General features: G+C 46.2%; 1 protein-coding gene across 1 annotated transcript in view; it reads right to left on the bottom strand.

The window, feature by feature from the left end:
* The window catches only part of MYO16 (myosin XVI), a gene marked incomplete at both ends in the record, with an annotated part of 497,659 nt that overhangs the window by 89,331 nt on the left and 394,215 nt on the right, over positions 1 to 14,113 (bottom strand). The window contains one exon of the mRNA XM_080689777.1: positions 13,871 to 13,973. Coding sequence (XP_080545903.1) covers positions 13,871 to 13,973 — 103 coding nt within the window. The remainder of the gene's footprint in view (positions 1 to 13,870; positions 13,974 to 14,113) is intronic.

Below are 14,113 nucleotides of genomic sequence, written 5' to 3'. Positions count from 1 at the left end.
GGGTTAATAAAACAGAAGACAGAATTATAAAATGTGATTTTTTGCAGATACAAACATTAGCCTGAAGTCAGATATTTAAAAAGATCACTCATGTAAAATAAACCTTAAACACTTCCAATATGTTAAAATAATTCTATTAATTCATTTGATTAAAATATTACTAACATGTTTCAAGAAATACATCAGATTTCGTATATCCAGGGCTACCAACCCTGGCATAGGATTATTATAAACAAAAGCCCCAAACTTAACTCATTTTCTCTTCTTTGCCTGTTCCTGGACTCTCCTTGAGCACTGCCTAACTTAATCCTACGGAGACCTCAACAATTCCAGTTTTGTCCCCAGATTCCAAGTGCCTATAGGGCTAGCATTCAGAGCACCCCAAAATGTGATCACTACAAATCTCTAGGGAGCGAGCCCTTTCTGCTCTGCTGACAGAGAGGCCGTGTGCTGTCCCTTCAGCGTCCCTCTGTCTCCTGTAGAGCAGAAACCAACAGTAGAAAGCCCAGGTGCTGTTAGGGTCCATGCAACACAGGGCTCCAGCTCTGATAGCGATGCCCGTCAGGCTTGTGTGAGATAGCATCCCTTTATCTCTACACTCACAATTACTGGAATGTATTATGAATACAGATTATATTTTAATGAGAAGTGTTTCATGGTGAAGGCCAGTTTCTTTGCTGCAAAGAAAAACATTTTATTTTCATTACTGCTGTTCAGAAGCTAATCTTCATCATTTTTAATCTCCCTTCTCCAAAAACATCAGTCTATCCTAGTAAACGTTTTCAGGTTCACCACGGGATCCATCACATCATGGTTGCATTAAAAGGAGCCATCTTCTCTCCCTGTGAGACCCGCATTCCTGAAGAGTGCCCAGGACCTCGGGCAGCACTCCACCATGTCAGTCTGCCACGAGCTCTTGGAACACAGCTTCACTGCTGAGTGCAGAAGGAAGGCACCCTCCCCGCCGTCCCCATGTCTGCCGAGCTCATCCACTTGTCTTCCTTCCTGCTGATCTGAGAATGTCACTGTGTTCCTGTAGAGCACTCTCTTTCTAATTTTACCGTGCAAAACAGTTTCTGTGCCTATTAGGTCATCTCTTCCCAAGACAAGCGCACCCATGCTCCCCTGCTGCCATGTGCCCTGGAGCACCCATCCCTGTGCGTGGCTCCTTCCTGGCTGTGTCCGCTCTCTCCAGCACGCAGGTGCATCTACTTACATTGTTCCTGATCTTCCCTGTCTTGCATTCACTCATCCATCATCGTCCCATCTTTCTCTACTGTATCTCCATGCACCCCTCCATTCATTAGCTAACTCATTCATTCAGATACCAAACATTTTGCCAGGGCCTGCTCCACAGGGGTGTGTAGAGAACTTGGCCGCCTGCCATTTCAGGAAGCTCGGGAAACAGCCATTCCACTAAGACTCCTTCTCCCCCGCTGAGCTTGCATTTCTCTCTCTTGTTGCTTTGTTCACTGATTTTCTAGGGGTGACCATTAACGTGTGTGTGTGTGTGTGTGTGTGTGTGTGTGTGTGTGTGTGTGTGTGTTGCTATTATTAACTATTGCATTACCATGGTAGCTTTGAAAACCCATTAAGTGGAAACGTTTTCATGGACAGCTTAGCTCCCAGTATCTGGCTGTACTTTTAAACATCCTCAAAGGATAAATTTATACTAAAATACAAGTTCTCTTTGTTATAAATAGACTATTCTTGAAGTTTAACTTCAACACAGAAGAGATAATTACAGCCACACACATCTCATCGAGTACTGTATCTTCTGGTATTTGAAGAAGGTGGTTTGGCTCGAATTACATATAATTATGGGTTAGGAAAAATTAATTACCGTCACCTAGAGCAGTATGGCCTGCACTGCAGGCAGGGATGTGCACAAAGTACTGTTTAGCGCTTCCCTGTCAGTTACTCACCGTGTGATCCTATATTATTTCATTATGGAAATCTAATCAATGTGGCCAAGGGTCCTGAAAAAAATCCCTGTTCTCTAAGACATGGATGGTGAGAAGCAAAATAAAGCCACCCACGGAGGACAGTGAGCTGCAAAGACATGGGAGGAAGTGTCTGCGGTAAGTGAACGCATTCATTCACGCAAAGAGCGTTTTTAATCTTTCTTTTCAACCAAGTGGCCTAAATAATGTCACTCATGGTCACCTGTCATGGAAGGTGTGTGCTCTGAGTGATGGAGCACGCGACTCCCATGCCCCCCGGCCCTGGGGCTGGTCTCCACTCCCCGGGGAGCCCTGGCCCCACACCAGCCTCACTCCTGGCACTCTTGCGTTGAGATGGTCGCTTCACTTTTAGAAACAAGAACACCCATGCCACTTCACCCTGTGTGTGTGGCCTTACATTGTTCTTCTAAAGACTATTTTTTAGATATTTGAAAATTATATATATATATATATATATATATATATATATATATATATATATATATATATATATTGTAGTACTGGGGATGGAACCCAGGGACATTCAACCTCCAAGCTTTGCCCCCAGCCCTATTTTTACTTCTTTACTTCAGAACAGGGTCTCACTGAGTTGCAGAGGGCCTCACTAAGTATTTGAGGCGACCCCCTTTCCAGTCGGAAGGACCCTGTGGTCCGGGCCTCTTGCCCTGACCCTGGGAGGGTGGGCAGGCGCTGGTGGGGCACCCCTAGGCGATCCCCTTTCCACCTGGAAGGACCCTGTGGTCCGGGCCTCTGGCCCCGACCCTGGGCGGGTGGGCAGGCGCTGGCGGGGCACCCCTAGGTGACCCCCTCCCTACATGGAAGGACCCTGCAGTCCAGGCCTCTGACCCCGACCCTGGGCAGGTGGGCAGGTGCTGGTGGGGCACCCCTAGGCGACTCCCTTTCCACCCGGAAGGACCCTGTAAAAAAGGAAAAGAAAAAGAAAAAAGGAAAATATCGGAGAGGGGTCAAGGAGGCCGTGGCGGATGCCAGGATACTGGAGATGCAGACAAAACTTATCCAAATGAACTGGAATTATTGGAAAAATTCCCCGCTAAGGAGGACTGCTTCTTCTCTACATTGTTAAGAATCTTGGACATCACTGGTAAGCAGAGAGACTTTAGCAGAAAGCGGTCTCCGCATTGGCGGTGGAGACTTGTATTCAGGAGAAGCAGAAATCGGAGCCTACCAACCTTACTTTTTTGTTTTTTGGAGAAATTACATCAAAGGTCGAATGCTACAGTCACGCATGCTTAGGAACACTGGACAACATTCAGAGTGGAAAAAGAGCTTGGGAAAGATTTGAAATGGTGGAGACAGTGGCAGTGGCAGTGGCAGTGGCCAGTACTCAGGGGAGGCAGAGATCTGATGCATTACACCTGGAACCTTTGAAGTAATGACCCCAGAGGCAGAATGCTACCACCACGCATCCTCGAGAATGTGGGACAAATGGTTGGGCAAAGAGGGTGCTCGGATTAGAGCCTGCTGAGGGGTGAGACCGGCGACGGACACAGCAAAGCTGGGATTGGAGCCTGTCGTGAGGCAAGGCCGGTGCTGGAGCCTCTGAGGCCAGGATCGGAGCCTGCCAAGGGGTCAGGGCGGTGCCAGGGCCAGCGCGGCCGGGATTGGAGCCTGCCATGAGGCAAAGCCGCTATTGAGGCCTCCAAGGCTGGGATCGGAGCCTGTTGGGTTAGGCCGGTGCTGGAGCCAGCGAGGTTGGGATTGGAGCCTGCCGAGGAGTCAGGCTGGTGCCAGGGCCAGTGTGGCCTGGATTGGAGCCTGCCGTGATGCAACGCCAGTGCTGGGGCCTCCGAGGCCGGGATCAGAGCCTACTGAGGGGTTAGGCCGGTGCCAGGGCCAGCGGCCGGCATCGGAACCTTCTGTGAGGCAAGGCCACTATTGAGGCCTCCGAGGCCGGGATTGGAGCCTGTTGGGTTAGGCCGGTTCTGGAGCTAGCGAGGCCGGCATTGGAGCCTGCCGCGAGGCAAGGCCGGTGCCGGGGCCTCCGAGGCCGGGATCTGAGCCAGATGAGGAGTTAGGCCAATGTCGGGGCCAGCGAGACCAGAATCAGGGCCTCCCATGAGGCAAGGCTGCTGCTTGAGCCAGCGAGGTCTGGATCAGTCCACCGGGTAGCCAGGCTACAACTGGGGCCGTCAAGAGTGGGATCGGTATTTGCAACACGGCATGCACAGAGAAATATCGCAGAAAATAAAAATCAGATGCTTCCCCTAATCAGCAACAACTAGGAGGAAAGGGGCAACAGGAAGAGGTCGAGCTATAGAAAGGGTCCTATAGTGAATCAATTAAGGTGACCAATCAGAGGGTATGGAATAGGGGAGGACGGAGCCTCTTTAAAATGCAGGAGGTACATAAACATATGTATCAAAGTTAATCACCAAACAAGCATGGGATCGAGGGAGGGGGAGGGAATGGGATGGGGACTGGATGAGGGCTAATTGGATGATGTGTGCTTGTATATCCTCTCAAGTCTTGTATTCCAAAGTGATGTATGATTACAATGCACCAATAAAAATAATAAATAAATAAATAAATAAATAAATAAAAGAAAAACGTGCTCAGGGGCTGCTGCTGAGTCAATAATCGGTCACTAAATAAATAGGGAGAGAATATTAGATTGATGTCTAAGAGAAAAACTTGGATTAGGCATAGAGATAGCCAGATTTTACTTAGCAATTACTTAGTATGAGATATTACTTAAGGCTTCTGCATAATTAACCTGAGATGAAAGCTATAAAGTCACTTTAAACTGTCACACATGCTACCCAAACTTGACTGGGTGCCTTCATTTTCACAGGGAAAGTGTAGTAAGTAGGAAGTTCATACATTCACCAAACACTGGTTGAGATTCTAACATGTGCCAGACCCTGGGGCCTATGACAAGGAAACACTCACCTATGAAACTATGAAAGGAACAGGGACATGATATCCATCCTTATAAAGCTCAGAGTGAAAAGTGAGAGTCACAGAGAGGAAGAATTACATTGTGATGTGAGACTATATAACGCACCAATAGAGTATAAAAAGTCAAGTAAAAAAGAAACATAATATTATTATAAACCTGATGAGTGAAAACAGAAAACATATGGAATATGTATCTCTAGGTTGATTTCTGGGTAGTTTGTGTATTCATCTATATGTTTTTATTTTTCAAATGTCACATCAAGAATACATAGCACTTTTAAAACAAAAATGTACTGATTTATCTATATGGAATGTTTGCATGTGGGTATGTTTAGTGTAAGAGAAAAAAATATATATATATACATATTGATTCAGTTAGAATACAATACACATCATTTCAAAAGAAACTCTTAGATTCTTAATGTTTCTTTTTCTCAGTATTGATAATTCCAGAAAACAGAAGGCCTATAAGAGAAAGAATCATTTTCTAGGCTATTTTTTAACTTGTAGTTAGAAAGTTGATTTGTGGAGTTCTCCCAGAGTGATAAAATAAAGGTTATCCACCATTAATTTATAGTAGTACTAAGAGCCACAGGCCCTAACACAACTGTCTCATGTTCGAAGAAGTGAAAGAAACGCAGGGACGCTTCAAACTTGGGCAGCTTTCTGTTCCGACTCTTATTATCTTTTCTCTGCTGAACTTTAGATTAATGAAGTAATAAATCTTTCATCCAACTGATTTTATTTAATGTTATGGTAAAATGTTAATCTTGCGATTCTCAGCGCTGGGACAGCAAAACTTCCAAGAGTATGTATTTTACAAAGACACAAAACAAGCTGAGCCGAGCTCCATGCAAGTTTAAGACGAGGACAGTGAAGAAAGTGATTAGTTAAAAGCGTGTTGTTAAAGAATAAACACAAACAGGAAAGGAAGGCCTCGTTAAGATTTGGGTTTCCTTTCGTGAGTGCCTTTGTTCGTTCTCTCTCTCTCTCTCTCTTTTCATCTCCCCCCCCCCTAGCATACAGCCCCCCCACACACACACACACCATAGACATGTTCTCACAGGTAACTATCACACCATGCGAGCGCCGGGTTGGGTAACGTTGGAGTTGTAATTTCATTTCCTCCTTCCTGGCTGTGTACTTTTGAATGAGTCCTCTGAGCATCCCGGTGTCTGACACACCCCTAAATCATTAGATAATCCGTTCTCTCTCTTGTTGGACCCTAAACAGCCCTCTACTTCCTCTGGCTACAGATATCACGCACCAACTTCAATGGGGCCTGTGGAACACCCTTTTTGCCTGGACACCCCAAGCTCTTTCCACTCTAAAGAGGCAGAAATCTGATCTAAACCTCCATTAGGTGAGTGACTGAAAGCGTTGCTAAAGGGGGCAGGGCCGCCCCCCAGCTCTCGCCATGAGCACCTGCTCTGAGAGCCACCGGGCAGCCAGGAGCCCGCTCTGCCAGACTTCTCTCTCCATCCGTCATCTTTCCAGATGGCTGGAAAATGAATATAGCATTCAAATAACCACACAGAAGAAGCCGTCTTCTAGCCGGTCGATGCATATAAAATGTGTGAAAATCAGATTATACCACGTATTTTTCCACTAAGAATTAGTTTCAAAGGTTTTCATTTTGCATAAATGACACTGCGTGCAAAACAAGCATGCCCCACATGGGCCGGAAAGCCTGCCGTGCAGTGCCACACGAACCCCTCTCCTGCCTGGGCCAGCAGGGGCAGGGAGCATTTGCTTAAAGTTGGTAAGGTGGCAGTTGCTTTCAAAGTTACCTTAAAATCACACTGAATTAAAAATGTGGATCCTTACTCTCTAAAGCACATGGCGCACTTAAACAAACATATCAGTCACTAAGCCAAGCATGGGAAGGAGGGATGGGGAGGGAATGGGGTGGCGGTTGGGTAAGGGATCATTGGGTGATACCTGCATGTATGTCTACACATGTCTTGTATCCCATTAAGATGACTACAATGCATCAATAAAAAAATTTTTTTAAATATGTAGACTTGGGGCCGGGATGTGGCTCAGTGGCAAAGCGCCTGCTTTGCAGGTGTGGTGCTCTGGGTTTGATGCCTGGTTCCAAAAAAGACAAAAAAAAAAAAAAAAAAAGAACCCCTTTAAAAAAATATGTAGACTTAAATGAAATACCTGGAATAGTAACAATAATCATGTCAACAACAACGTCACGAGCAGGAGATTAAGATCTGGGGGCTTAACTTATTTTCAAACTATAACTTAATCCACACAATTTGGATTCTTTTTCACAAATTCAACTATTTACAGATTCTTTGTTTCAGGAAGAAAAATATATTTAGTGAACTAGAAAAGAGTCCTAGAAGTGAGTCATGTAGATTCTATTCAAATCCTTTCAAGAAATGTCTATGTCTCTTAGCAGAGAAGTTACCCAGATTTTGTCTTGCAGGGAAGGACATGGCTCTGACAGTTTGCTATCATTTTAAAATATGTCATTCCATTGTAAACACAAGCAAGACGCCACCAGAGAGAAGCACTCTCTCCTAGCCACCAACTGCCACATTCTCATTTTCTTCACTTGTTAAAAATTATAACCACATGTGGAAGCAATGATTTTGTGTGGAAGGAAGCTGCAACTCGCAGAGTTTGACAAAACTCACAGTTACTGTCTGGGTCATGGGCACGAGGGCTGAGGATGCCTTTGAGAAGCAAGGTTCCGTGTGAGAGCCCCAGTAAGAATCAGGGGCAGGAAAGCATAACTGCATTGGAGCAAAACAGTGTGACTTATGGTTTTTCATAAATGCTTAAAATAATTAATTTTATCCATATAATAGTCTATACTTCAAGTTTATGTAGCATTTAAATATTTTTGGATCACTTTTAAATCGCAGAAGTAATGCCTTAATACATTCTCTTATAAATATAGATATACACTAAGTTTACAATTGACTAGTCAGAACACAGATGTAAAGCTGGGCATGGTGGCACATACTTGTAATTTCAGTACTTGGGAGGCTAAGACAGGAGAATCACAGGTTTAAAGCCAGCTACAACTACTTAGTGAGGCCCTCTGCAACTTAGCGAGACCCTGTTTCAAAAAATAAGAATTTAAAAAAGGGGCTGAGGTGTAGTTTGGAGGTAGAATGCCTTTGGGTTCAATCCCTACTACCGCAAAATAAAATAAAATAAAATAAAATAAAATAAAATAAAATAAAGAATCTGTGAATTTTACTAGATTTTAAAAAATTTTATATATTTATGTATCCATATAGTAGCAACAGTATCGTTGGTCATTTTGTATTCACAGACACATGACTGTGTCCAGCGCATCATCAGTCTGTCCTGCATCCTTCTGTCCCCTCTGGTGGAAAGACAGTAAGATATCTCAGGGAGGAGGTGGATGCCCTGGTAATGCTGGTAGGGGGCAGGCAGCCCTGCCATGAGGATGTCAACTGAGCCACAGGGAAGGCGTCAGATCACAGAGAGGAAGGAGCAGCCCCGTTCTTGGGCGAGGTGAAGAGGGTGAAGGTGTAGCAGCACCGTGGAGTTGAAGAATCCAGAACTTGCTGTGAATCGCAGCTTGGCATGTGAGCCAAGGCTGGTGTACCACAAACTGGCGGAGGTACCGAGAGTGCGAGGAAGCTGTTTCCACACAGCCACTGCTCAAGCAGCGAGCAGCAGGCGATTCTACCCGGATGCAAATGAACGCGAGGCAGTGATTCTAGCCCGAGTGGCTTGGCTCACCGAGGTCTCTCAACCCCTGTGGCCCCCTCTAGGCAGGTTGGTGGCCTTTGCTCTCAGAACTCCAGCTGATATCCAGCCTCTCTTGAAGCAGCCCTTCTTCATTGTCTTCTTTGCTCTCTCCTCCTTCTCCTCTGTTTTTCAAGTTACAGCTGAGAACCAGAGTGCAAAGGCACTGTGCAACTTAGGGGTCAGCTGCCTGATGGCTTAGGAAAGGAAGATTTTGATCCTACTCAGCCTGGAATGGGAAATGGTCACTGGGTTTGCCTCTGTCTACCTGACGGACGATAAACCTAAAGAAAGAACCACTGTCTATAAGAAGTAGGCTGCTCAGTCCACGAAAGGAATACATAAGTGGCTTGAACCAAAGCTACACTGGGATGCAGAATTCATGCCTTTAAGTTCCTAAGTTGGACCAAAATGACTTCAGATGGTTCTATTACAGATACAGATATATTAAATATAATGCAGTGGGATGAACACGGCACCGAAGGAGCTATGTGCCGATCTCTGCAAGGGCGCCTCGTCCTGAAAGCGAATGCCAGCCACACCCATGATTTGGACCTGTGTGGGGATCTCTGGGACACGGGCTCTCTGGAGCCCCATCTGCTCACATCTCAAATGATGTCGTTTTGTTCATTCTGCCTGCTTCTTTCTTTCTGCATGGGATTGTTATTAGGCTCCAATGAAATAAGAAGCTCTGAGTAACCGAAATACACTGCTTAGAGGAGAATTATTTATTATTAAAAATTAGTCACATACTCAATCCAAACCCAGAACTACATAAAGAATAAACAGCACACGTGGGTTGTACAGAAAGGTAACAGCCCTGAAGACAGGTTGTCTCTACCCTCACCTAGATGGAACCAAATGGCAACTTTCATGGGTTGCTACAACATACAAGGGCCTGCCAAGATGAAGCTGGAATCTCATTCTGATGATTTAAGGCTATCTTTACACTGACTCTGATTACAGTTAAGGAGGGATGATAAAACCCACTTGATCTCCAAAGCCCATTAGGGTGATGATAAAAGGATCATATTTGTAGTTAAGTGAATTGAATTTCTAGCCAACACGGTAGGCAGTCCCACATGGCAAAAAAAAAAAAAAAAAAAAAAAAGACTCCAATCCCATCTATCTTCGAGCATGGCTTTTAAAAATAGAGAAAGAACAACCACTAATTTTATGAGAACCATTTAGGGCCAAAGAATGAATGCTAACTGCTTAATAAAAACACACACTGTAACTCTTGGCAATTTGGGAATGATAATATTACGGGCATGCTAACCCTTCATTACCACCTTGCTGCTGTTTAAGAGAGCTCCCTGCTCAACCGTCCCACTGGATAACAACACCGCATAGAGCTAAAAGCAACTCTGCTTATAACCCCAGAATCTTTCAAAGGAATGCTCTGCTTTTGAAACTGGGGAGCTTCACTTTCCAGGTCAGGAATAAGTGACATTTTAACAAAAACCATTTCTCTGTGCAACATAAAATGAAATATGAATATGCTTTATTTCTCTGAAGCCCAATTATTTTCTTGTAGCATAAAGCATATAAAAAGATTCCACCTAGAAGAAGCTGAAGAAGGGCAGTCTTTTTTTAATGAGACAATATGGAACACAAACGCAAATTTGCTCAAGTGAATGAGTGAACCCTTTCTTTCTGTCTTGTATTTTCAGCCTTTTTGTGGAGAGTTAAAAAGTGAGGAGAAAATGAGATTTGTGCAATGAAATGGAAACCCTTTCCCACTTTTTAAAACGTTGATGTTCTTTTTCAAAGTTCCAATGCACGTTCCAATTTAATACCATCCGCAGATGCTATTTAAAGTACTGCAGTGAAAACACAGATCTAGAAGAAACCGTGGCTGCTGTGCCTGTCAGGTGTCTCCCAGCCTGGGCCTCCTTCCTAACCAACCCTCACAGTAAGCCAGAGGACCTCGATAGGTGCCGCGGTGAACTGCCCCCCGCCTTCCTAGGGAAAGATTTACTGCCGGCTCTCTCCGTCTGTGTGTATGTGTCTCTCTCATAGACGTATGAGAGAGACACAAACATGTATATTTGTATATATATATTAATTTGATGTATATATATTTATACACATTTATATATTGTGATGGTGAGATATAGAATGGCCCCTTGAAGAGCTCTTAACTTGGTGTTTAAAGTTGATATAATTGAGTCTCGAGGGGGGTAATTCTGCAGTGGATGAATCCATTGTAATTTATCTGGGTGCTGGCTGGAGGTGGAGGGTCTCTGGGGATGCACTCTTGAGGACTGCATGTGTTTCCTCCTCCCCCGCTCTCTCTCTTGCTCCCAGCCTCCATGATGTGAGGACCGCAGCCCAGGTGTTCTCCCTTTTCTCTGCCGCCCGTCACCACACCCTCATCTGTGGTCCCCAGCCTCATATAGGCTAAACAGAAACAGCAAGAAAATAAATCTTTCCTCTAAGTTATATAGTCAACCTTTTAGATGATAGCTAAAAGAATACAGACTGGAACACATATATAATACATATAATATATTCGTGTATGCATACGTGTGCATATGTACAGATATATATGTGTATAAGTATTCTTTCTTCTTCTTTTTGATACATTCATTGGGATATTATAGTCTCACATAATAATGTAGTTCATGGTGATGGTGATACACTTGCACACAGCGCTTGGTGGGCTTCCCCGGCTCCTTCCCTGGCCCCTCCCTGTGCAGGGTATTGAGATTGACACTGGTATTCGCAGGTATATACATAACTTCAATGGAAGGGACGTCTTCATGGATGCTCACTTTCTTACCCCTTTTCCTTCCCCCTCAACCACTTCAAACACTTCTCTGGCTCCAAGGGAGAGGGATTTCAGATAAGGGAGGAGAAATTCTGTGAGTATTCTTTAAAGGGAAAATATATAATAGGGACTCTTGGCGTTACGTGATTCATGACCCCCTGCTACCCAATTGCTTACTTAGAAAGTCCGGCCGTGATTCAGAAGCAGTGACTTAGTTACCTACACGCCTGGCAATCACTACAGCTGCGAACCCCAGCCCACTCCGCAGTGGATGGCTGACATCAGCCTCGGTTCGTAATCCCACCTTCCTCGTTCCTTTTTTATCTAGTCCTTTGGAACTGATGCGCATCCGTGACAACCAGAGAGTGAGTATGCTTCCTCCTCCAGGCTGTTATTTAAAGTTCAGCTTCCATTATTAGTTAACAAAAAGCCCAGGGAAAAGACAGCAAAGACAGGGCCTGGGCGGCACAATCAACCCGTGACTCAGCGGTACCGAATCCCAGGTTCCCGTCCCTTCTCCTCCCGGGAGGAGTGTGCGCCTTCCCTGTGGCACCAGGCTGGGCGCTCTCAGATGTAAGCTACAGTTCAGAGGGAGCCTCCTCGGCCATCTCCGAAGCCGAGGTCTCATTCTGTGCCAGCAATCACCACACATCTTTACTTACACATGCTCTGCCTGCCAATCTTTAAGAGATGTAAACCGACTTTCTAGTAACTGTCAGGTTTTACCAGAGCTGAGTCACCCCCCGCCCCCCCCGTGCCACCTGTGCACTTCCAGGTGTCCCACAACTAGAAACTTCCCGAGAGCTGCTGGTGTCCCGGTCCTCACAGTTTCCACCACGGTCCTACCTCTTATACTTTTGCTCTCTACCTCTTTCTCTTCTACACTCTGTTCTCTTCATCCCAGAGCAGGTCAAGGTTGGTATTCTGATGTTGTTGAGGGGTCCAACAACCTCCAAGCCATCCCCAGCTCCCTGGTCGGTGCGCCTGTGTACCTTAAGTCCTCCCATGTCTGTGGTCTTGCACCAGCCGCCTCAGGCCCTGGCTCTGCTCCTCTGAAACCTTAATTCCCCAAGCAGTCACGAAGCCCCTGTGACCAACTTAGACTCAAGTGGTCGCACTGTGCGGCGGGTGAGGCACAGGCAAAGAGTGTCAGAAAGAAGGGCATGGGCCCGGTGTGGTGGTGCATGCCTTCTATCCCGGGGGCTAGGAAGCTGAGACGGAAGGATCTCAAGTTCAAAGCCACCCTCAGCAAGTTAGTGAGGGCCTTAGCAAATTAGCAGGACTCTGCTTTCAAACAAAAAATAAAATAAAGCTGATGATATAGCCTGGCGGTAGAATGTCTCCTGGGTTCTAAACCCAGCACAAGAAATGAAGGAAGGAAGGAAAGAAGGAAGGAAGGAAGGAAGGAAGGAAAGAGAGAAAGAGAGAGGAAGGGAGGGAGGGAAGGAATGAAGGAAAGAAAAAGAAAGAAAAAAGAGAAAGGAAGAAAGGCAGGCAGGCAGGCTGGCTCTGACTGTGACCCAAGGACCAAGTTGCCTGGCAGATCCAGGCCCGAGCACTTTTGAGACAGATGCTCTGAGCCAGGAAGCCAACCCCTGCCATCTCTGCATGGCTTCTCTGAGGCAGGCGCTGCCATGGATTGGATCCCCCAAAGGCCCATCTGTTGAGGATTTGGTGCCCAGCCCATAGCCCCATGGAGAGGTGGTGAGACCCCCAGGAGGGGGGCAAGTTAGGCCCCTGGGGGCATGCCTACAAGGGGTACTAGGACCCTGCCCTTCCCCCCTCTGCTTCCTGACCACTCTTCCACACACGCCCTGCTGGCCGCAGGCCACCCCACTCAACGGGGTCAACTGATCACGCTCTGAACTGTGAGTCAGGATAAGTGTTTCCTCCTTATAATAAGCTGTTTATCTCAGGGATTTTGTGACAACGATAGAAAGCTGACTAACACAGCTACATTTAATATACATTAAAAAATTTTAAGCCAGGTATGGTGGCGCATGCCTGTAATCCCAGTACTTGGAGGCTGAGACAGGATGATCTCAGGCTCAAGGTCAGTCTGAGTGACTTAGTGCAACTCTTGGCAACTTAGCAAGACCCTGCTTCAAAATCAAAATAAGGGCTGTAGTGTCACTCAGAGGTTGAATGCCCCTGAAGTCAAGCCCCGGTACCAGAGAGCAAGCACTTTAAGAGGCTTTTACGGCTTGGAGATGCAGACACATGAGCAGAGCCACCAGCTTCTCACCTTGGGGGTGGAGTGCGGCTCTTGGATTGCCTCTGAGGCCGCTGCCCGACACTCGCACCTCTGAGTCATCCACAGCCGCGCTTCCAGGGAACACACTCCTGGTTCCACTTTGCCAAATGCACCAAAGGGGCTTGTTTTTGCCAGGAAGGCACTGGTGGCTCTTCGGACTAGCCTCATTCGGTCCTGTGAAGTCCCACCCTGCCATTCCTCACCTTGTGGCTCACCCACCTGCCAGCCTTGAAGTTCACAGTGCTGGAGAACACGCAGGCAGCGCTCCTCCGCGGGCTGCTCCGTCTTCTCGCGCAGGAGGGTGTCAGCCAAGGGCCGGTATCTGTGGGAGCAATGGGGACAGGGAAGTGAGGGCGCTGGAGCAGAGGCCCCGTCATCAGGGGGTTCCGCACACATTTTCTTAATGTTCTTATTTCATCCCAGGAATCCCCAAATGCCCTAGCCACCGTGCACTGACCTGCC

Source organism: Muscardinus avellanarius, assembly GCF_963383645.1.
Source record: "Muscardinus avellanarius genome assembly, chromosome: 2".
Classification (NCBI taxonomy): Eukaryota; Metazoa; Chordata; class Mammalia; order Rodentia; family Gliridae; genus Muscardinus; species Muscardinus avellanarius.
Note: the sequence above shows the minus strand (reverse complement) of the source record. Positions and strands in the feature narration are given on the sequence as shown.